The 22,572-nt window shown below is 30.9% G+C and overlaps 3 protein-coding genes across 10 annotated transcripts in view; 2 read left to right on the forward strand and 1 right to left on the reverse strand.

Annotated features, from left to right (window-relative positions):
* Window positions 1-12,172, forward strand: part of Wdr62 (WD repeat domain 62) — a 30,664-nt gene extending 18,492 nt beyond the window's left edge. For 4 of the 7 annotated variants that reach the window (XM_035079706.1, XM_035079703.1, XM_035079705.1 and 1 more), the window contains 13 exons: window positions 184-2,484; window positions 2,949-3,017; window positions 3,218-3,331; window positions 4,370-4,830; window positions 4,916-5,066; window positions 5,137-5,242; window positions 8,018-8,152; window positions 8,371-8,522; window positions 8,832-9,039; window positions 9,113-9,236; window positions 9,317-9,501; window positions 9,658-9,678; window positions 10,582-12,172. In XM_035079706.1, the coding sequence (XP_034935597.1) occupies window positions 184-2,484; window positions 2,949-3,017; window positions 3,218-3,331; window positions 4,370-4,830; window positions 4,916-5,066; window positions 5,137-5,242; window positions 8,018-8,152; window positions 8,371-8,522; window positions 8,832-9,039; window positions 9,113-9,236; window positions 9,317-9,501; window positions 9,658-9,678; window positions 10,582-10,961 (4,407 nt within the window). In that variant the 3' untranslated portion in view covers window positions 10,962-12,172. Of the gene's footprint in view, window positions 1-183; window positions 2,485-2,948; window positions 3,018-3,217; window positions 3,332-4,369; window positions 4,831-4,915; window positions 5,067-5,136; window positions 7,478-8,017; window positions 8,153-8,370; window positions 8,523-8,831; window positions 9,040-9,112; window positions 9,237-9,316; window positions 9,502-9,657; window positions 9,679-10,581 lie in introns of all 7 variants that reach the window. The other 3 variants (XM_035079701.1, XM_035079702.1, XM_035079704.1) reach the window with 2 other exon arrangements.
* Window positions 12,173-13,935: 1,763 nt separating this feature from the next.
* Window positions 13,936-18,230, reverse strand: GlyS (glycogen [starch] synthase). Its single transcript, XM_035079750.1, has 11 exons — window positions 18,002-18,230; window positions 17,182-17,333; window positions 16,827-17,011; window positions 16,456-16,652; window positions 16,169-16,361; window positions 15,815-16,077; window positions 15,394-15,741; window positions 15,153-15,285; window positions 14,695-15,081; window positions 14,349-14,552; window positions 13,936-14,287 (listed from the first exon to the last, which is right to left on the reverse strand). Exons 2-11 carry the CDS (start codon window positions 17,318-17,320, stop codon window positions 14,255-14,257), a joined length of 2,082 nt encoding a protein of 693 aa, XP_034935641.1. The 5' UTR covers window positions 17,321-17,333; window positions 18,002-18,230; the 3' UTR covers window positions 13,936-14,254.
* Window positions 18,231-20,094: 1,864 nt separating this feature from the next.
* Window positions 20,095-22,456, forward strand: LOC118064864 (uncharacterized). 2 transcript variants are annotated; one of them, XM_035079766.1, is made up of 6 exons: window positions 20,095-20,499; window positions 20,727-20,882; window positions 21,000-21,218; window positions 21,307-21,514; window positions 21,604-21,858; window positions 21,964-22,456. In XM_035079766.1, the coding sequence occupies exons 1-6, from the start codon at window positions 20,425-20,427 to the stop codon at window positions 22,053-22,055; spliced, it is 1,005 nt and encodes a 334-aa protein (XP_034935657.1). In that variant the 5' UTR covers window positions 20,095-20,424; the 3' UTR covers window positions 22,056-22,456. The 2 variants fall into 2 exon arrangements, with proteins under 2 accessions (XP_034935657.1, XP_034935658.1); XM_035079767.1 differs by having other exon boundaries at window positions 20,096-20,634.
* The last annotated feature ends 116 nt before the right edge of the window (window positions 22,457-22,572 follow it).

Genomic DNA, 22,572 nt, shown 5'->3' on the forward strand with positions numbered 1-22,572 from the left:
ATACTTGAAGAACTGCTTTGTCGTTGAGCAACGGCATTCTCGGCTAGATTCCGTAAAGTTGACCGCAATTCTATTTCAGCAATGGTTGGAATAAAAGTAGAAATTTATCCAAAATATGGGAAATGATTTCATACTATTTTCTGAAAGACAATATTTTTAATTAAATTTTGTTTTTAATTACAGGCATTTTCACCTAGCAACAAGTATGTAGTCTCAATCGGTTCACAACATGACATGATTGTTAATGTCTGGGACTGGCGGAACAACGTCAAGGTCGCATCAAACAAAGTGTCAAGCAAGGTGAAGGCCGTGTCATTTGCTGAAAATGGAAGTTACTTCGTAACTGTAGGAAATCGTCATGTGAAATTTTGGTACCTGGAGTATTCGCGAAGTGCCAAGTATAAAGAACCAGTACCTTTGATGGGCCGATCAGCCATATTAGGTGAGCAACGAAATAATGATTTCGTGGATGTGGCCTGTGGGCGAGGAGAAATGGCAGATTCCACGTACGCCATCACAAAAACTGGCTTACTCTGTGAATTTAATAATCGAAGGCTTCTTGACAAGTGGGTCGAGTTGAGAACAACGAGCGCGAATTGCATGGCAGTAGGAGAAAAATATATATTTATTGGATGTGCTGAAGGAATAGTACGATGTTTTAGTCCCGTAACACTGCAGTTTATCACAACATTGCCACGTACACATTATCTCGGTGTGGATGTAGCACATGGCTTGTCAATAAGTCACATGTCACAACATCCACCAAACGCTAGATACCCTGATGCGATAGCACTGGCGTTCGATGAGTTGAACAACAAACTAACATGTGTCTACAATGATCACAGTATTTATGTTTGGGACGTAAGAGATATCAAACGTGTTGGAAAGTCCCATTCATTTCTATACCATTCTGCCTGCATCTGGGGAGTGGAGATGTATCCAACAAGCACTGATTCTATCAACGCCATGCCACCTGGTAGCTTTATTACATGTTCCAGTGATGACACAGTCAGAGTATGGAACTTACAAAAAGATTTACCTCAAGATCAAGGGGTATATAATCGTAATATATATAGTAAAGAGTTATTGAAAGTACTTTATGTCGATCCAGAACTGGCGTACTTGAAAGATCTAGATTTGGCTGCCGCAGGTTCAGCGGAAAAAAATGATACCTCATATGATAGTCGTAATGGAGTGAGATCGATTAGAATTAGTCCTGATGGGAGACACATAGCTTCAGGAGATCGATCGGGAAATATCAGAATTCATGACGTTGCTACGTTAGATGAAATATGTCTTATAGAGGCTCACGATGCTGAAGTGCTATGTTTAGAGTATTCAAAATATACTCAGAACTCGTCAGAAGTACCTAGATTGTTGGCCAGTGCCTCAAGAGATCGATTGATTCATGTATTTAATGTTGATGAAGGATATAATTTTCTTCAGACGCTTGATGATCATAGCTCCTCAATAACAGCAGTGAGATTCTTCACACAAACGTCTCAGAGTGATAAGATTCAGATGGTATCATGTGGTGCTGATAAAAGTATCATCTTTAGACAGATGCAAATGACTCCTGGAGGCGCCCCGCAGTTCGTGAGAGATCATAATGCTCAAGGTAAAACTACATTGTATGATATGGAGGTGGATTCCGGTCAGAAACATGTCTTAACTGCGTGCCAAGATCGGAACATTAGAGTTTACAATGTAGCAACTGGGAAACACAGCAAAACGTTCAAGGGATCTGTTGGAGAAGACGGCTCGCTGATAAAAGTTGTTTTAGACACTTCAGGAATTTATGTTGCAACCTCTTGCACAGACAAGACCTTATGTGTCTATGATTACTACAGTGGTGAGTGTATGGCAACGATGTTGGGTCATTCTGAGTTGGTAACTGGACTACGATTTAGTCCTGATTGCCGTCATTTAGTATCTGCTAGTGGTGACGGTTGTATTTTTGTTTGGCGAGTTCCTCATGACATGGTGGTGACGATGCAAGCTCGTCTAGCTCAGCAGGCAATGCGTGCTGGAAAAAGACCACCACCTGTGCCAAATGGCCTCGCTATTCAGTTAGATAATGAAACCTTCGGACCACCATCACCAGAGTTCCTTGATCCTAATGCCAACATGACGATGCAATCTACGGCTGACTACCGATTTAGTGTTGGTCAATTACCTCATTGGGCGAAAAAACAAATCAACACCAATGCTAGTAATGAAGAAAATTTATCATCTAGTGTAAGATCTCTTGGAGTTGATATGCCGAAAGGAAGGTGGGCGCAAAGAGTTCAACAGACTGATGGGATTACGGTTAAATCGGTTTATGATAGTGATGAAATCATTCCTTTCCCTCCTTCAAGAGGTGCCATTGATTCTGATGGAGGTGGAGGCGGTGCTGGTGGATCTAAAGATAGCTCGATTGACAGTGGAACGGAAACAAAGTGCAGCAGTGATTATAGGAGAGAAACAATTACTATTAAAAGGGTATGTTCATCAAATTTACTTCAAGTCTAAAATTATTCTAAAGAAAAAATTAAAAGATTGTCAGAAGATTATTTATTCTTTATTGATATTTAATTTCTTTTGATCACATAATAGTTTTGCGATATTGATATAATAACAGAATAAGTAGTTGAATGAAGACTTTATAGAAATTCCATTAAAAGATCATAAAAAATTATCATTTAATAAAGATATAAAGGTCAATTTAAAAATTGTTAGTATATTGAATTTATTAGCTTTATTACATTTAAGTAAATTTATCAATCAAGCGTAATGAGCTGAAACAAACGTTTTATTAAGTCGTTAAACTACTTCATAGCGTTCTTTTAATTTTTTTTCTTGCACTTAAATATATTTCATCCACTTATCATCAGCTTGTAAATTTTCGACACACGAAATAGTTGCACTTAAATGCCGGCATGATAATGCTTATTCACGCCTTCTAGGAGGAAGATGAGAGCGTGTTTGCACTGTGCCCCGATAGTTACAGAGAGTTAACGGAAGATTCAAAACAGGTACTAACCAGTTGATAATAAACCAAGCATTCATGCGCAACTAATGAGTGCTAACGTTTGCAATACACTCATATTTTCTGTAACTTCCTGTGTACTTGAATGTTAGTTTTTCCTATTCATTTATTTATCTTTTTTTTCATTCATTTTCGTACTTTTTTTGTTTTTGTTTCCCTTCTGCACAAACGCGATTTGATGCTAAGATGACGGGTGGCAACGTAACAGTTACGCGAGGTAGCAATGTCACGGAGTTGACTCGCCAATCGAGAACACGACATCACACTGATGACAGCAGTCTTGGCAGTTTTAAATTTGAGGTATTTCATCTATTAGCTGTCGAACCACTGTGAAAATTGATGACTATTCATTTATATCTTCTTCCTCCTTTTCTCATCATTTTCTTGCCACTTGCTATTCATTTCACTGTATTTCATCTCTTCAAATTAGATTTCTTATAAATAGAATCCTAACTGAATTTTAATATTGAGTTTTATACTTTATATACCGATACAAGTTAAAACCCACTGAATGAATACAAAAGTTTTTTATAAGTTGATAAATAAGTTATTTATTTATTTTTTTCGACGATGAATACTTTTTTAATTGAATTAAATTAATAAAATTTCTATAAAAACTTTTTTTGAAAGAAAGTTTTCTTTCGCTAATCCAAAATTAATTGGACTTGAAAACAATATGCATCGGTCTTGCATTTGAAATAAAAAAAATATTTAAAAAAATTTGTGATTCTGCTCATAATAAATTATTAATTAAGATTAATGATGCTGAAATAATATACTTATTTCCAACTGAAACTGAATATTTAATTTAAAAAGCATGTTAGTGATAAAAATTACTGTCAGTATTATCATAAAATTAAAACTCGTTTATTAATTTATGCTAATGAGTAAAAAACAGTCTTTTATCATTATTATAAATAAATATTATTTCTTGAAATATATTTTTTATAGTGAAACATAACAAGTCGTTAAATCATCAATAATAAATATGAGCAGTTTTTCAAATAAGTTTATTCAATCAACCAATGAACGATCGAAAGAATAACATATTAACTTGGTGCACTCTAGGTGACAGGTTTCAGTTCTTGTGGGGCGAGTCTCAGGCTGAAGACATTTTCACCTTTCCATTTAATTCTTAATGTCTATTTACATTTAATACTATTCGAGAGAAAGGTGTTGACGTGAATGTTGAATTTTTTCTACAAGTTGTCGATACTAATCTAGACAATTTTAAACTAAAAAGGAAACATTCTCTCATTTAATATTTTCTAAGTTTTTTTACTCTTGTTACTTTTAAATAACACATTAATTAATGTATATTTATCATCTAATGTTCAGGATCATGAAAGCACAGAGCATGATGGAGACGTGGAAGACTATTCAGAAGGAGAAAATGGAACGACAGGTTCTGAAAAATCTCATCACCATCTCATGTATTATCCAGCACCAGAGGACACAGTTTCTAATCAATTTAAAGTCAATGCAATGGACGTGGAAGAGCTTCGAAGATCCATGAGGCGAGGGAAAAAGAGTAGAGGTGCAGAAAGTACTCGAAGTAGTGAATTAACAACCGCATCTGGAAGCCAAGATGACTCTGATTCAGAAGGGGGTGCTTCTACACCTAGTGCTGAACGCAATCCTTTGTCTATGTTATCTGAAGCAAGCTCTGAAGGGTTCGATCAAGTTGCTAATCAAACACATCGTGAAAAGTATTTAAAAAATGCTTTCGAGTCATTAAGTGGTGCTGATGAGCCTACAAATAGGAAAAAATCCAGTATTAGTTCACAATTTCATGGAAGGTGAGTAAAAAATATTACTTTCAGATTAAAAAATAAAATTATAATGTATTCACGAAAAATAATATGTTATTTTATAAAATGACAGATTTAGCGGAGGAGGTGAAAATCAAGAGAACAAAACACACCCAACTGTAATAATAAGCGCACCGAAAAATACGAAACTTAGTTCAGATACAACGAAAAAGCGTGAAGAATTACAAAGAAGAATAGAAGAAACGAGACGAAAATTACAAAGTGTAAGTTAATTGAAATAAATTATTGATGTGTTTCAATAAGATTAATGGTTTTAATTCATTATTATTTTAGGTGGGCTATAGATCTTCTTTAAAAGCAAGTCAAAGTATTTCAGATCTCACTTCTCACATCCCAGATCGGCATCATCGAGCAAATCGAATCGGATCAGGTAATAAATGTGCGCAATCAGTGTATTATACAATACTAACAAATCCTTGTATAAAACCTCAACCAACTTCAAATTCCCAATTAAAATCTCAACTCTCTACTAACGTTTCTTCTGGCTTTGGGAATACTATTAAAAACCTTCAAGAACCAGATAATAAAAGCTTACCTAAAAGTAAGACAATGTCTTCAATAAATGATCGACCACAATTGAGTACAAGTCGACCTCTAACTTTAACTCTAAAGAAAACTGAAAAATATAAATTATCTGTCAATAAACCTAATCAATCATTGCCGGAATCTCCGGTTAGTGAAGAACTAAAAGCATTAAAAGAAGCTTGTAAAAAAAATACAAATGGATTCATTAAATTTGCTCAAAAACGAAGATCTTGCAGTTATTTTATTGGACTCAATGATAATCCTGAAGAGATTAACAACATTGCCAAGTCTTTCGAAAGCTTGCCAGCTATGAATGAGCCAGCAATGAACGAATTATCTGATGAGGGTGATGGAGATGGCAATTTCAGCGATGATTCTTTGGAGAGTGATTATAAGAACCCACCCAGAAGGTGTGTTAGCGAATACCAAATAAATTTATCTGAAGCAAACAACGAAAATAAATCATTTCTGACATACCCAAGAAAAAAATTAAATGATTCTCAAGAGAGTATTTTATCTGATGCTTCTGGAGAGGTGTTTGACTGCCAGTATGACAATGATAGACATTCTAGTGCAAGTTTTTTCTTATCTCGTAGAAAGATGCAAGCGGCTGCAAGTCAAGAAAGTGTTTTAACTGACGCTACAGATGATTATCAAACCTTTCCACTACGCGAAAATGAAGATCATAGAAGTACAGAGAGTATTTTATCTGATGATTCAGATTCTCTTGTGAAATCAGCGCCTCTAGAAATGCTTTTTGATTCTCATTACCGTAGAAAACGTCAAAATTCCGAGACGTACAATGGAAATCCAAAAAACATGATAGAAAAGGTTGAAGAATCGAAACCAATCAATATTCCAACACCCACACGAGCTGTTTTTCGATCCAAATCTCTTCAAGATACAAGATTGAGTGCCATTAAAAATGGAATTAATTATACAGAAGAAAATTTTAGGCCTAATCGAACAATTTATTATGAATTTAACGTGGATGACTCAAAGGATTATAGTTCTAAACTGCGTAGCTCACAAAGACCTGATGGAACGAGAAGCAATAGCCTGAAAGAACCTCATTCAATGTTAATTCTTGATAATTTTGTACCTCATAAACCTCCGAAACCTAAAAGGAACTTCTCACGTACGCAAAGCATGAGAAATCGCACCAGACCTGCTTGGAATAAATATAATGTTGATATTCAGCCACGTCAGGCATCAGAATTGAATACTAAATATTCAAATAAGGAGTCTTTAGCTCATGAAAACCAGAGTAAACAAGCTACTATTGAAAAAAGTGATATTAAATCTATTGAAAATTGTTCTTTGAATATCTCTAAACACTATGAATCTTTGAATAATCAAGAAATGAACAAGATATCAACACAATATCCTGAAGCAAGCAAAAATGTCGATAATACTAATAAGTTGATGAATAATGATTACAATAATCGTAATAATAGTAATATTAGTGGCATCAATAAAATTGCATGCCAGGAATTGAAAATTGAAGTTTCGAGGATTGAAGATGTTGATGCTGACAGTGGATTTGAAAATCAGGTTCCTACTAAGGATACTTTTGAAGCTTACGATTCATTAGAACCAAATGGAACTTCTTCTTGCGATGTTTCTACCTCAGACTCACAAACTCAAGACTCAAATAAAGATGCTGAAAAGAAGTTTGATGCTTTGAATAGTACAGTTGACATAAGGATCAGCAGAGCCATTGAAGGAACTGTCAAATTATTGTCAAAAGAATTTGAAAATTTGGTCAGAAGGGAACAGCAATATTTAGTTACTGAAAGACATGCTTGGAGAGCTGGAAAGGATCCAAATCAAAATTTCTCACGACAAGATATTGAAAGATATTCGATCATGAATATCAGACGAGAAATGAGACCAAGTTCAGGAGGTGAAGACAGTGATTGTGCCATGGATAAATCATTAATGGAATCTGGATCTTCTACTCCTGGATCAAGCTGTGCTAACTCTCCTAAAAGAATCTGGCCACCTGCTTCTCGTTGTCAATTAAAGTGGACCAAAACATTACCAACAATCAGCCAAGATGTGCTGCCTTCAAAACATCACTTTGCAGGTATCTCTATTAAAGAGAAAAACAAGAAAAAATGTTATGGATGTCGTCTTGATGTTGTAGAATTTAGCCCAAGCACACCAAAGCTTACTGTAGTTTAATGAATGTGAGAAATGTAAAAAGTATGATGAATTCATTATAATTTATAATTTATTTTACGCATTACATGAGCAATCATCAGCACACAAACCAATCAATTAATTATTTATTAAAATGATCTATAGATATTTCGGTATATATATTTTATGTACAACGAAATTTTCAGTTTATTCATTGAAGCATCTTGAGAGTGACTATGCAATGATTTAAAGCATGAGAATCATGCAAGAGCACAATTAAAGATTTTTCCTGTCGATTCCTTCTTCCATTTCCATTTGTTTTCTTTTGATCAATTACTTCAACTAACACAGTTTTTTTTATCAACAGTTTTAATTTATAACTTATTTAATTAATCTAATAAATATTAATTTTAGTACATTAATTTTAAAAAAGAGTTTGATTATTAGTAGAGCATTTTGCATGTGTGTTGCGTATTTTCTACAGCTACAGAAGGCCGATTTTCGTCAAAATATGGTGATCCAAAGGAGTCTGGAGATGATTCTGGAATGAGACGAGCAATTTCTCTAAGTGATCTTTCCGTTGGTCCGACAAACAGGTTACTGCATGGCCCAATTCAAGGTATATTCTTTAACACCTTGCTATGACGTTAATTATTCATTTTAATGCTCAGTATTTTTTCATAGAGTGTCTTGTTTGGCTTGAGCTTCATTATTTATTTATTAATCCAATTAATATTTATATTTCTATTAATAAATATCTTCTCTTGCAGAGAAGACAAAAAAAGACACAATTATTTAATGTTCTAATGAAAAAATACTTATTTATTTTACGTACAGTTTCAGGTAAAGTAAATGCCAAAAATTCTAATACATCGTCAAGAAGTGGAACTGGAGTTAATCACACCAGTGGAATGACTACGAGATATAATTCGAGTAAATCTCATTCAACATACATGACTCGAAGCAGTAGCGTTGGAGTATTAAATCAGGTAATTTTTTTTTTTTTTTAGTTAATATCGATTTTTGATTAATTAGATTTTCTAAAAGAACTAGTTTAGACCTCACCCTACCAATGATTTATATTACATTCCATGTCCGGACGATAGTCCTCGTTCGATCAAATCAGTTTATGATAATCATTCTATCAAAAATAGTTGATTGAAATTAAGTTCATACAAAAAAAATTATGTTTTAATTTATTTGGGTCGATTAATTATAATTTAATAACCGAACCAAATATTGATTTAGTTAAGATTGTATTTCCTAAGCTAATCTATTTCTCTTAATTGCTTTTACAGCAAAGTGATTCGGAGTCAGATGCAGGAATGGTATCAAGTGGTAGAAATTGGGCTAATTCAACGACAAACAATCGTATGAGTGGGCTGATGAGACCAACAATAAGCTCACAGAATAAAATCAATCATCAAACAAAGCCCATTTCTTCTTCTAACAGTAATTTGCCGATGGTTTTAAGAAGACGTGGAATGCAGTCTGCTTATTCTAGTGGTAACTTGCATAAAAAACATTGTTTATATTTAATTAACTTTGATAATTAAACTTGGTAATTATTTATTTTCAGTTAATCTAAGTCAAGTTGGAAACCAAGAGGATTCCAGCTCTGAGGATACATCCTCAAACGGCAATGGTGTAAAGCCAGCATTACCTCCACGGCCTAGGAGTATCAATATAGATCTTTCAACTAAGTAAATAGCAGTGCTTTAGTATATTCCATCTGTAACTGTTTACTTGGCTTCAATTATTCATTTAAAATTTTATTATTTAGTTTAAATTCTTCTGGAACTACAATAAGACGATCAGGATCAGCTGCGACAATTTCGAACGGCCGACCTGTCAGTGCAGTTAATCAAAGCAATTTAAGGCTTTCTAGTCGCAACCAAATGGAGCAAGGTCTACAAGAACTTCCTAGTAAAGATGAGGATAGTTCTGTAGATATAGCCAATGCAGAGTGTAAGTTTCAATAACAAATCTATCAATACCTTTGAAATCAATTAGAAAAAAATTTCACTCTTATTAATCATAAATAATTCTAATAATTGTCTAATTAATTACACAAACTAATATTCACGAACATTAAGATGTCTAACACTAATTGTACGCTTACAGTAAACACGGATAGAAGATTAGGTAATCTAACGTCATCTAATAAGCATCCCGTGATGTGAAAATATTAATATTGAGTGTAATTCAAATTTGTAAGTGATCATGCTGGTATTAATTGAATAATTAATGGAGAAACGAAAGAAGATTTCGAAATTAGTGATGAGTTTATAGTGTTACATTTATACATGTACATAACATAATCATCATTTTTGGTAACAGCGTCTGAAACATTTATTTTTGTTTAAAACTACATCGTTATAATTAAATTTAACGAATGATTAATTATCAATTAGGCCAAGGCAATTATTTAATATTAATTTACATAATCACAAATCCCTATCACTTAGTAATTAGTTGAGAAATATTTCGATAAAAGTTCAATTCATTTATCAAGCATGATCTCATACATATTTGATAAGATTATTAATTATTTTTGTTACTATTAATACCAAAATGCATGATGCATGGTCTATACGTTAGATATCATATAATTAGCATGACTCAACTGCTTTAATTGTAACCATAAAAATACTTAATAATTATTTTTCACTATAAATAAATATTTATTTATAGATAAGTCTATCTATAATGCATGAAATCCTTTCTTTATTTAAAAGAGCGTAAAGAGTTTCGATTAATCTAAATACGGAAGTATTAAAACATAAATTAATTTAAAATTTAAATGGTTAATTGATGTTTAAAAAATTAGTGAAAAAGTATCACATGTAGATCATTAAATTGATGTTGAAATAATTTATATTAATGCCTTCAAATTTTTTCTATAATTAAATTTTTTAAATATGTGTTAACATCTCTTAAAATAATTTGCAGCAAACAGCTTCCTAGTTCTTTAGTTTTTCTTTATCAATAATTATATTACTTATAAACTTTTATCATAATTATTATGTGAATTTTATTATTTTACAGTATCTCCTCAATTATGCAACACTATTGCGGATGAGTTAACACGAACGGCAGACAATGTAGTCCAGTTATACAAACGATTGACGATGGATAACTCCGGAACTTCGTCAAATGAAGCTATCGATAAGGAGACAATGTTAAAAGGTCTAGAATCATCGGTAAATGAAGCAATGCGAACGCTTCGTTTAGTAGCAGCTGGAACTTCGAATAAAGAAGCCACTGACAATGATTCGCCTGCAGTCAATGAAGCCGCAGAAACGTTCCAAGAATTATTAGCGGGCCAAGATCAGGGTAAAGTTGTCAATATAATGCAACAATATTCGGAATTGCTTTTAAATATGATGAAACAAAGAATGAGTGGAACTCAACCTAATCACGCCTAGATTCCGTCCGGGCGAGGATTTGCTTGTTTATTTCATTAGGCTTTACGTCGAGAGTATATTTTATTGCCACAAGACTAACAAATCTGTGGCTTTAATTATTGATATTCAAATGTCCCTGCCAATGATATTATAAATTTCAATTCAATTGATAATTAATCATATAAGATAGACGTCATGGAAAAAGTCAGTTTTAAAAGAATAAAACTTATGTAAAAAATAATTTTATTGAACATTTTCAACAAACATAATTATATTTTTTTTAAATTGAAATGAAGTTTGGCTTATCATTGAATGAATATTACTTTTTAAATCACAATGCCAACAAACAAACCATGAAAAAAGATTTTCTTTTATCAAACAATAATTGAGCATAGAAAGTGGATTATTTCAACATTGGTGATCATGTTAAAAATGTTCAAAAAAATTTGATGAAAAAGTTAATAACAGACTTCTTCAAAAAAAGATCATTTGCACTACAAGTAATAGTAAAAAAAAAAGTAACAAACATTTTTCTTTTCACTATCCAACAATAACATGATAAAAAAAAACTATTTTTGAGCCATAATGAAAACAAAGCAATTAATGATTAAATAGTAAAAGATATAAACATTGTACAAGTCACTACTTAAATAATTATCCCATTTAACGTTAGAAAGATAAATTATCTTCATCGTTCATCTGATTTCACATGTTGGTTTCATTCATTTTCATAGTTTCTTTATTACATTATACGCTCACATATTTTTTTGATGAAAGAATGATTCTTAAAAAATTCATCCGTACTTACTTTCTCGAGTTAATAATTTCATCGTGCTGAAATTATAAAATTACGGAGAAAGTAATGAATTCAAATAAATTCAGATGTAGTGTACACTTTAATTTTAATAATAATTATCATATTTATTGAAAATATTTGTGTCAGAAAATAAATAAGTACTTTAAATTAGCGTCAGGCCATATGCCAACAAATGCCAATTACTAAAGACTCGTAAGTTAGTATTAAAATATTAAATAAAATAAAACTATTAAATTAATACACTGTTGCAAGTATTGAGTGGTATTATAACGGTATTAATGTTTTTCGTTTGTTATATAACCAAAGGCTGTACCGATTACATCATACTTATGTTTATTGTATTATTTTCTACGGTAAAAAATTACATTAAATACTTTGTGCTTATAAACAATAGAAACAATGTTATTTTATGAATTAAAACTCATTTTTAGAAATGAATTTTTTCATAAATTAATTTCAAATTAAATAAGAATTTATGATTTCAATAATTGATTCCGACATTTAAATAATTGAGCTTGAAAATGATTCACTGATTAATAAAGTAATTTGATCCGAAAATCCTCAATTCAATTTAATATATTTGATAGAAAAATATACTGAAACTTAATTTGGCCTGTGAATAATAAAAAATAGATCTTTTCACTTGATTGTTTCAAGTATATAACAATTTTTATAAACAGTTTAGTCGAAATAATTGCTGATTGATTTTTATAAAATCGCTTTTGCTGTATTAATAATAGTTGAAAATATTAAATCCATGAAAATTGACATTTTTCCATCGAATTTCCCTTTTTTCTTAAATACAATAAAAATTATGTATTTTCGTGTGTATTTTTACTGGGTAGGAATTGATGCTGACATATTTTTTAATGCAAATATTTACAAACTTTGAGAATAAATAGGATTCACATTAAACAATAATAACAATATTAGTAATATCAATACAAATAATAATAATGAGTAAATATGAAAAGAATTGAATAATTGGATATTTGAGAGGAATAAAAGTAATAATTGACGATACGAATATTTTGCAATCACTCGTTAGTTAAACAAGTAGATCAAGTAATCTTATGCTCAACTACCAAGCAAACAATTGAAAAATAATCGATATTAGAAAAAAGTACTAAAAATTTAATATAATAAATAATTAATCGTGGCACGATATTTAAAATAAATTAATAATTCAATTTTATTTATAACTATTTTGTGTATGTGAAATGTATTAATCGTTGTATTAATCATTAATTACTGTACAGTTAATTTCACTGAATTTTAGCCCATATTAATAATTATTAATGTTCCACGTGCCATTTTAGTTTACACTTTTCTTATTATATAATTTGATAATTAACTAATTTTTAAACAAGTAAAAAAAATAATCAAATTTAAAAAACGATGTATTATTTTAATGATCCTCTTTTTGTCTCTGAATATTTATTGTCAATCTAAATACATATTCATTATCGAATATATTTGAATATTTGGATGTTTGAAAGGGTAAATTATTGACGTATAGATTTTGTAATTGATATTTTATAATAGTAAAAGTATTATAGGATGAAACAAGCAAACAATGAATATGTTATGAAAAAAAATGTCCAAAATATTAGAAAATGTATCGAATCTCATTTAAATATGTTTAAAGCAACCGTCCTCGAAAAAATCTTCGTTTTGTTGTATTGTTTACTTGTTTTGACTATTTTGTAATTATTTTGAAATCAATTGTCAAATGAGTTAGGTATTAATAATTATGTACAATTGTTTTTCTAATTTTTGTAAATAGGTTTTCCCTGGAAACGTATGTAATTAAAAATGATTGATTTATAAAAAAAAAAAAAGATGTTAAAACAATTATATTACTTGTATATTATGTCAATAGATTTGTGATTATTAATTATTATTATTATTATTATTATTATTAATTTTATTATTTCAAAAAAAATTTTTATTGTCTAAGAGGATGGAACATTGATAAAATTGATAGCAAATTATGTAAGATGTAATGAGTAATTATTACTAATGAATATTTTAATCCAAGTGCCGATTCTAATGGAAATATTTTCATCTGTCTTACGTACATATATATATATATATATAACAATTCCAAATATTATCTTTAACATATGAATATCATAGAGATTAAAAATCTATACAAAATTTCATTTTTAACAACCATAAAATTACATACATTTTATTTACGTGGAGTCATTGATCACAATATGAAAAAATTTACAACCTTTCGATTAATTATCTGCTCTAAGGTATAAAAAACAATCTAATCAGTGCGTTCTTTATAAAGAACATAATTATAACAGCTAATGACACATGTGATATAAATAATTCCTGAAAAAATAATTACTATTGATGGATAATGTGGCAAATTAATTATAATGTGATAGTGTGGCTCGTAAAATGTCAGATATTAATTGAGGATTAAATTTTCATAAATCTAATCAATCTCTTCGTCTTTTTATTCATTTTATAACTCATTTCTTTATCTTCCATTTGTCTGACTTAACTCTTCAAGCTGAAAAAAACAAACGAACAATTAAATTTAATCACTGCGGCACAATTTAAATACAATTTACCTCTTTTTCGTCATCTACTTCATCATCTTCGTCATCAGAATTATGAACTGAGGCGGCAGGAGTTGTCAGTCGAGATGAAGTTGGAGATGGTGGCTCACTCAAAGGCCTAGGATAACTGAATCTGCCAACACTTGCATCATCCAATTCAGATGCATATTCGGGGTAGACTTTTGTTAGAGCTTTAATTCGTGCTTGACGGTAGTACTGTAAAAAATAGCCTCATTAAATATTGCTTTCAAATGTATTTATACTAATTTTAGTTTTCTCTAACATAAATTTTTTTTGCTGATATTTTACAATTTGCAATTCGTCGCAGAGAATAGAAAGCCAATAATTTTTCACTTACAATTCCAAGATTTCTCCAATCAAGCATATCACTTAGTCGCTCAGTTCGATTTCTCTGAATAATTCTCTGTCTCCGGCTGAGTCGAGCGAAATCGTACATGAAATGAGCTAACTGTTGAACACTTGCTTCCACATCAATAAAACGTCGATCAACAATATAAATACCGTAGCTCTTCGGATCAGCAATGTGTTCATGCATAAAACATCCGAACCCAGATAAGTTCGTTGTGATACTAGGGATTCCCATGACTGTACATTCAGCAGGAGTATATCCCCAAGGTTCATAATATGATGGAAAAACACCTAAATGACAACCTCTTACAAATTCTTCATAATCTAAACCAAATAATGGATTTGTGGAAGATAAAAATTCTGGATGAAAAACGATCTGTAAGAAATAACTAATTCAGTAAAACTATCTTCGTTTAGGTTACTTATTCTAATAAAAATTAATATTACTTTAACTCGATCATGGATGGTGTTGAATAATTTACATCTTCTAATGGCATTTAATATCGGATCATTCCAATCATCTGCAACGTTGTGCGTCGTCACTGGAGGTAATCCACTTCGCTGAAGAGCATATAAACATCTGTAGAAAAATGTTAATTACCATTAAATATCAACCAATTCAAATAATTTAGATAATCAACCTATTTGTTAATATTTTGAATAATTTTCAAGCGTCTTTTAATAATACCTTTTAATCTTAATAACTTCATCTTTCAATAGCATTTCTGATACATCAGGCAATCTTCCAGTTAAACATGTTTCGTACATTCTTTTTCCAATATTCTGTTGAATTACATGAATAGTGTCTCTCAATGATTTAGTAACAGCATGACCTCGTAAAGATTCGACATTGAAATTATTTGTGCGCGCGGGGAAAATTAAAAATGCAACAACAGTAACGTCTGGCTTCGAAGTTTTTAAATAATGGTTGAGTCTTGCTAGTGCTTCTATGAAAATATCAGCTCCCTTGTTTCCAAACTCATAACGACCAGCAGTAAAGAAGTACAAAGTTTTATCCAGATCAAAGTCAAAATGTCTAAAAAAAAATATAATACAATAACTTCTTTGTACAGATAATAATGAGAAGTTAATTAATTAATCAAAATTACCCATAGAAATGACCTCGAACGAACTCATGAATTTTTTCTTTGCTTACAGCATGTAAATTCTGAAACTCGTGAAGTGCAGAGAATTTTTTTACATTCAAGCCGTTTGGAGTAATAATATCCGGTTTACGTTTAAGTAAATGTTCAGCTTCTATTCCAGTAATGTCAGAGACTGTAGTAAAAACGTGGCAAAGATGTGAAGCGGCTCGTTCCATGCAATATCTATGATAAATCTGACGTTTTCCTGCTTCTTCATCAACGTTGAACTATAGAAAAAAGCGTAATCTAATTTGAAACTTATAAAAAATTTATTTTATTCTTAAACATGAACAATAGAAAATTGAGAGAACATGTTACCTTGTCCAAATTGTTATAAAAATCTGTTTTTCCAGCACAAAGATATCTTCCCAAGAGAGTTGCATGAGTAGTAAAAACTGTTGCTACATCCACATGCCTTGTTCTTAAAGCAACAATGGCAAGTCCTGCTTGCCATTCATGACAGTGCACTAAAATTTTCGGCTGTGAAGCAGAGTATTCTTCAGCAGCTTTTCTAAATAAATTATTAGAGTAAATAAAAGATTAATAAAGTAATCAAAGTGACTATTGGTTTTTTGTTGATAAAAAATTTATTTTTAATACTGTACTTGAATTCAGAAATAAACTGGCAGACAAGAAATCCCATAATTATTGCATCATTTGCTTCAATATCTAAATGAGGGATACCAAGGTTGCAAGTATCCCAAAGTTCTTGTTTATATTCATCCAGTTTCCAGGCTGCACTTCCGATATCAAATAAAATTACCTGAGGATTGCCGTCAACTAACCACGTTCCAGTAATAACCTGAATGAATTGGAAGTAAAAATTCATTGATAAAATTGATGATCGAAAATGAAAGTAGAATATAAGTACTCTGTTAAGCCACAACATTTATCCTTCAAGGTTACAGAGAAAGAGGTACTTATCACATTGAATTTTTGTCCCAAGTAATATCATGTGTATTATAAAATTACTCACTTTGTATCCTTGATCTCTCAACACTTGTACAGCTTTGTACAGTGGACTGTAATGTGGAAATTCAGCTTCTTCAACTTCAGTTCTTGCACATTGCTCTTTATAAGGACCAATCATACAGTATTGGTCTCCCATTTCTTCAGTTGAAACATATGCCTTAGATCTGATTACAGTGTAAATTCCACCAACTGAAATATTGGTGAACTATTAATGCTAGTATTTTAAAAAAACCATTTAATTTTTTTGATGATAGTTTAATAATTATATTATTTTCTTTTCAAGATTATCTTTTTGTGACATCTTCCACAATCGTATTAACATTGAAGGTTTATATTATATTTCTTATTGTCTTCTGTACCTTTGTTAGCGACTTCCCACGCAACTTCAAAGGACCATCGGCTTTCTTGTTCTGCAGATTGACCTCGATCCATATACATAGCGAGGTCGTTGCAACTGTCCATCCTATAAAATCTTCGTGAAGCCCGCTCTCGAGACATTTTGCTGTTTATTCTAGAATAATAATTTCAACATTTAATAATACTTCTATATTATAACAAAAGCTTATAAAATAAGAAAAAACATAAACAGTTACCGATCTAATAAAATGAAAACGTATAATCTACGTTCGTCTGATGATTAATGAAACAATAAATCGATGACAGAAAAATGATTAATTATAAAAATAAAAAATCTTGACCTTTAGCATTGATAACTAATGAATTAATTCACGTATATTAATTTGATAATTTATATAACAAAATTTTGATAACATTGGTAAATTATTTGTAATTACATAATTTTAATATAGCCTTCACACACAAAGATATGAATAAAAATAATATAATATAATATGTATATATATATATATTCTTATAATCGAAAATATTTAATTAAAAAAAGTTACGAAGAATTTGCAATGCGGATATTTGACATTTAGCAACATCAACTATAAATACAAGTTATTAATGAAATACTAAATTTATTCTGAATGTCAATGTCACATTTACTTTTTAAAGATGATTATTATAAAATGAAAAATATCCTTTTTATAAATTGTTTAATCATATTCCAAAATAGTTTCCATTCAAAAATTACAGATATAAATAAATTAGTTAATTAATTATCGAAATTGGAGTCACTTATACTACAATAAACGAAAAGTAAAATAAATTAATTACCCAATTAATTAAAACTCAGAAAGATTATAATTGAACTTAATTACGGAATAGAAATAACATAAAAAGAGTAATTGAACGAACAATTGATTACAAATAATTGTTGAAGATCAAACGTTTACAAACAATCCTTGACAGCAATGAGATGGAAGAAAGGTATTTTGAAACTGGCAAACTAAGACACGAGTGCACACCACGATCGGTTTTCCAATTCTGAGATCTGAAGGTCATCAGGGCTCATGAAAGGTCAAAGCAGCCGAAAGATTCGGCTGCTTTCGGCTCATGTATGAACAAACTCGTACCACGTGTGTCTATTCCTGTACGTGTGTATATGCATATACACACTCACATTCATTCAAACTTTCATAAATATCTTAAATAGATGGCGCGTCTTCCTAATGCTGTTGGCAAGTTTTCAATTTGGTTTACGATGCGATTTAGCTCAATATAATAATTAAAAATGAAATTGAGAAGTAATTTAAGGTTAGGCTGTGTTCGAGTTTTGACTCAAAAAAAGAACAAAATTTTGTCCTCAGATTATTCTATGAAAAATAAGTACTATCAACGATTTAGGTCTTAATCAAAAGGTAAAACGTTTTTCTAGGGTCATACACGCGTTTTTCTTTATTTTTTTTATTAATTTGTAATTAAAATGACTAAAAAATACAAAAAAATTCATTTTTACCAAGTGACATAACGGACTCAGTTAAATAATAAAAACTAGAGTTAACAGCTCTAATTTTAAAAAGAAAGAAAAGCAAAACAGGTATAAAGATGAAAAGTGAAATTTGAAAAAGAGATTCAGGTATCAGAAAATTTATCAGTTTATCGAGTTGGTGATTTAAAGGGACAAAAAAACTCAAGCTACCTACAAGTCTGATTGTCGAGTAAAATTAATGACAGGTTCTGATTTTATTTTTAAAAATACAAAGAATTTCCGTCCTTTTTCAGGTAAAAAGGTTTGACTGACTTATTGAAAAGTCCGAGAGATTGAAGGTATAGAGTAAACAGATGTTATTCTTATATTAGAAGCTTTGATGACGTATTTGGGTTTGATGACAATCTAGAGCTACGTCATGACAGTATTTAAATATTTTTAAAATTTTCTCTTTTGTTAAGAATGTTTAAGTAAAATTTTTTCGATAACTTTGAATTCAAAAGTGCACTGGAACCCCAATCCAATTTATCAGAATATTTACCTGACGCTTTGTATTGAAATATAAATTTTTCTAGGTTTCTTAGAAAATAGTTAACTAGCTCGAGGTTCAAATGATAATGAAATTTGTGCAAAAAATGATTGAAGATATCAATCGAATGGCATGTTGTAATGATGAAATCCTTATTGACCAGAGCAATTCTTGTCAAAACTGTTGGTACTATATGAAGTTTTGATATGACAGGAATTTTTTACCAATGGAATTTGAAGTAAAATGGTTGAGTAAAATGATTAAATACATCCTTTTCATAACGTTGGTGGATAGTTGGTGGATAGAGTACACTCGACTTCATGCATGCCTCCCCTATACCATATGAAGAATTACCGACTGAGATTAGATAGATTTGTTTTTAACGGACTTTGGATAATTTTTAGCAGTTATGTTCAACTTTGATTAGAATGATTGCTTGCTTATTCTGCCTTCTCCCTTATTAAGAGAAATATAGCTAAAAGAATTCAAACAAAAATCAATTTTCTAAAAACAAAATGCATCACTACTTGCGACCGTACCCATCGGTAGTTAGCCAACACTTTCTGATCTACTATTATCGGCACATTATGAATAAACGAGTAGCGACATTACATTGTTGGAATACTAACTAAAACTTCAGAAAACCGGAATCCGCCCCTTTTGGAGTTCTCTATACCTTATCATTTTTTGGTGAGTTACTAATGTGCCAAATTCAAATGATTTTAATCAAATCAGTATTATAAGTAATGATAATAAATAAAATTGATCAGATACTTGATGGTTAATGAGTTTTAAAATATTAATAAAGCATAAAAAATTAGCTGCATTTTTTAAAATTTTTCTTTACAGTCACAAACCACATGAAATGTTTTTCTTATTTCATCCACATCTATTGATGCAAGATTTACTCTGGCCATGTGTGCCAGTGTCTACCAACCTCAAACAGAAAGTAAAGTGTTGATATATTGAAGTATCCAGCTGATAGTTTGTGAACGCAGAAAATGTAAATATTTTTTTTATCCGAGTTTTCTCATTTTCTTAGTGACATTATTGAACTTACGAGCAATTATTCAAACAATTGTGTAGTTTAGTCATCAAACAAATTTCTACAATGTCAATATTGAGTAGAAATTATTCGCAAAGTGCACGACAAATAAATTTAAGATATCCCGGAAAGAACAGTTAGAAATTGCGTATTGTTTTGGTGTCTAACCAAAACAGGAAAAATAAATATTAACCATGCAACAAGAAGGAAGCCCCAAATTCTTGAAGTATCATCAGGGTAGCGTGAGGAGCGTCGCATTCAGTCCACGGGTATAACATTATATTTACAGAAATGTTTATTTTTAGAACTATAAGTTCCAGTTCCATCAACTACTTCGCAATACATCATTGCTCTTTTGATATCGAGTAAGCCAGGAAAGCAATAAAACGGGTTATCATCGTTATGTAAATGTCATTATTTAATATATATCGTCACTTCGAAATTAATATTCACCCATTAATTTCATTTAATTTAAAAAGAAATTCTTTGTTTACAGGATAGATATTTATTCTGTTCTGGTGGATACGATGGAAAAATTATTTTTTATTCTGCTCTTCGAATGGAGTCCGTCCTGTGCTATCAGATAACACCGCATTACATTACACAAGCTAAAAATGTTAATGCAGTTCGATTTACGTCTGATGGTTCACGGGTATATAATTTTACTACTTATTAAATTATTTTGATCACTTTTATTGAGTTAAAATACTGTTAATTATCTATCACTAACACTTAAGATGTAATTAAGTTATTAAATTATATAATACAGGTGATTGCAGTTACGAATGCTCGAAGACTAGTTGTAATAGATGTAGAAAAAGGTGAACAGCTCCTGGCGTACGACAATTGTGCATTCGGTGGAAAAGACCGAACTGGACTTGCAACAGATCCGTCAAGACCAAATTTAGCAATATCCGTAGCTGTAAATGGCAAAGGTCTTACTCTGGTGGATTTACGAATGCCTTTGCCATTAGATTTTATTTATGACGTATGTTAAAGCATTATTGAGCATCTGCTATCTGTTAATAATCAATTATTCATTAATTATTAATGAATTCTTTATGGGTTTATTACAGTTACATGGTTCAATTATACGAGATATCTGTTTTCTACCATCGTCATGGCCATGGCAAAATTCTATATTAACTGGTGGCTCCGATGGAACCTGTAAAGTATCTTCTCCTGATGGAAGAGTTCTTCATGCATTTCAAACTGGACATTCAGTCAATTGTGTTTGTGTTACTCCAGAACCTTTCACTAAAATCGATGATGATGGCTTTTACAGTAAGAGGATACCCTATTCCTGACCATACATCAATGTTGTATTATTTTAGACATTTTTCAAACTATTTAAATAATATTTTCTAACAAAGGTTTGATGTTAAGTGGTGGAGATCTCGTTTCTGCCTATGTTCCGGATTCAGGAGTTCAACAATTATTGAAAGAGCACAACGATTGTCCAGTTTGGAAACTTCGATATACTTCCAATGGAAGTACTCTTTATTCTGTATGTGATGGTGGTATTTTAAGGCGTTATAGACGCTATCCAAATTATCACGAATATCTTGGAGAAGTTTATCGACATAAAGGTGACATCCAAGATTTAGATGTATCTTCTTATGACGAATGTATCCTTTTTGATGAAAAATTACTCCATTTTTTTTCTCAAAGTATCAATCTAACTTGATTGTAATAAGTTTTTATATTTATTTTATTCCTTAAGTTATTTTTAGATATCATTACTGCATCTAAAGATTGTAGCGTAGGCGTTCTTCTTCTAGGCTCCCCAAATCATGGGTTCACTGAATACACAGAGCTTACATAGAGATGAATGGACTTTATTTACAACACTTCTAGATAAACAAAAAATTAACAGATGCATTTTCTAATTCTTGATATAACTTGTGAAGTTATTTGTTGTTAACTGCTTAAGCAAAACCGTGAATCGTTATTAATATAAATTTTGTTATTCTTTTTTTTTGTTTCTACAAACTGAGTTCTTTAAGTTGAATATTTTTTAACATAAAAAACATAATCATAAATACTAAAAAGTTTAAATTTTGTAATTTTTCTTTTCCTATGTTTATAATAACGTAGATAAGCATTAATTATATTCATTACATATTAAGTCCTTGAGGCAAGAATAGAATTTAATTCATAATGATAAGAAATATGGTCATATCTGAATATTAACTAACTGCGTGTCAATATAAATAGCAATGTTGACCACGGTATTTTTTTATCAAGCAATGGGAAGTATAGATACGGGTTCCCTTCCTCTTTTTCTGAGCGGGGAGGGGTCAATGAGCCATTTGTAACGTGGCGATTATAATAGAAGCACA

The sequence above is a fragment of the Chelonus insularis genome, unplaced genomic scaffold, assembly GCF_013357705.1.
Source record: "Chelonus insularis isolate UGA/USDA-ARS -01 unplaced genomic scaffold, ASM1335770v1 contig_25_pilon, whole genome shotgun sequence".
Lineage (NCBI taxonomy): Eukaryota > Metazoa > Arthropoda > Insecta > Hymenoptera > Braconidae > Chelonus > Chelonus insularis.

Bases quoted from the DNA above. Each gene is read 5' to 3' on its own strand.
- LOC118064864 (XM_035079766.1), top strand. From the start codon at position 20,425: ATGCAACAAGAAGGAAGCCCCAAATTCTTGAAGTATCATCAGGGTAGC. The intron at 21,219-21,306 runs GTATGTTAAAGC...GGTTTATTACAG, and splicing joins CATTAGATTTTATTTATGAC to TTACATGGTTCAATTATACG. The intron at 21,515-21,603 runs GTAAGAGGATAC...TTTCTAACAAAG, and splicing joins CGATGATGATGGCTTTTACA to GTTTGATGTTAAGTGGTGGA.
- GlyS (XM_035079750.1), bottom strand. From the start codon at position 17,320: ATGTCTCGAGAGCGGGCTTCACGAAGATTTTATAGGATGGACAGTTGC. The intron at 16,362-16,455 runs GTACAGTATTAA...TAATTTATTTAG, and splicing joins CAGTTTATTTCTGAATTCAA to AAAAGCTGCTGAAGAATACT. The intron at 15,742-15,814 runs GTAATTTTGATT...ATTTTTTTTTAG, and splicing joins GTTCGAGGTCATTTCTATGG to ACATTTTGACTTTGATCTGG.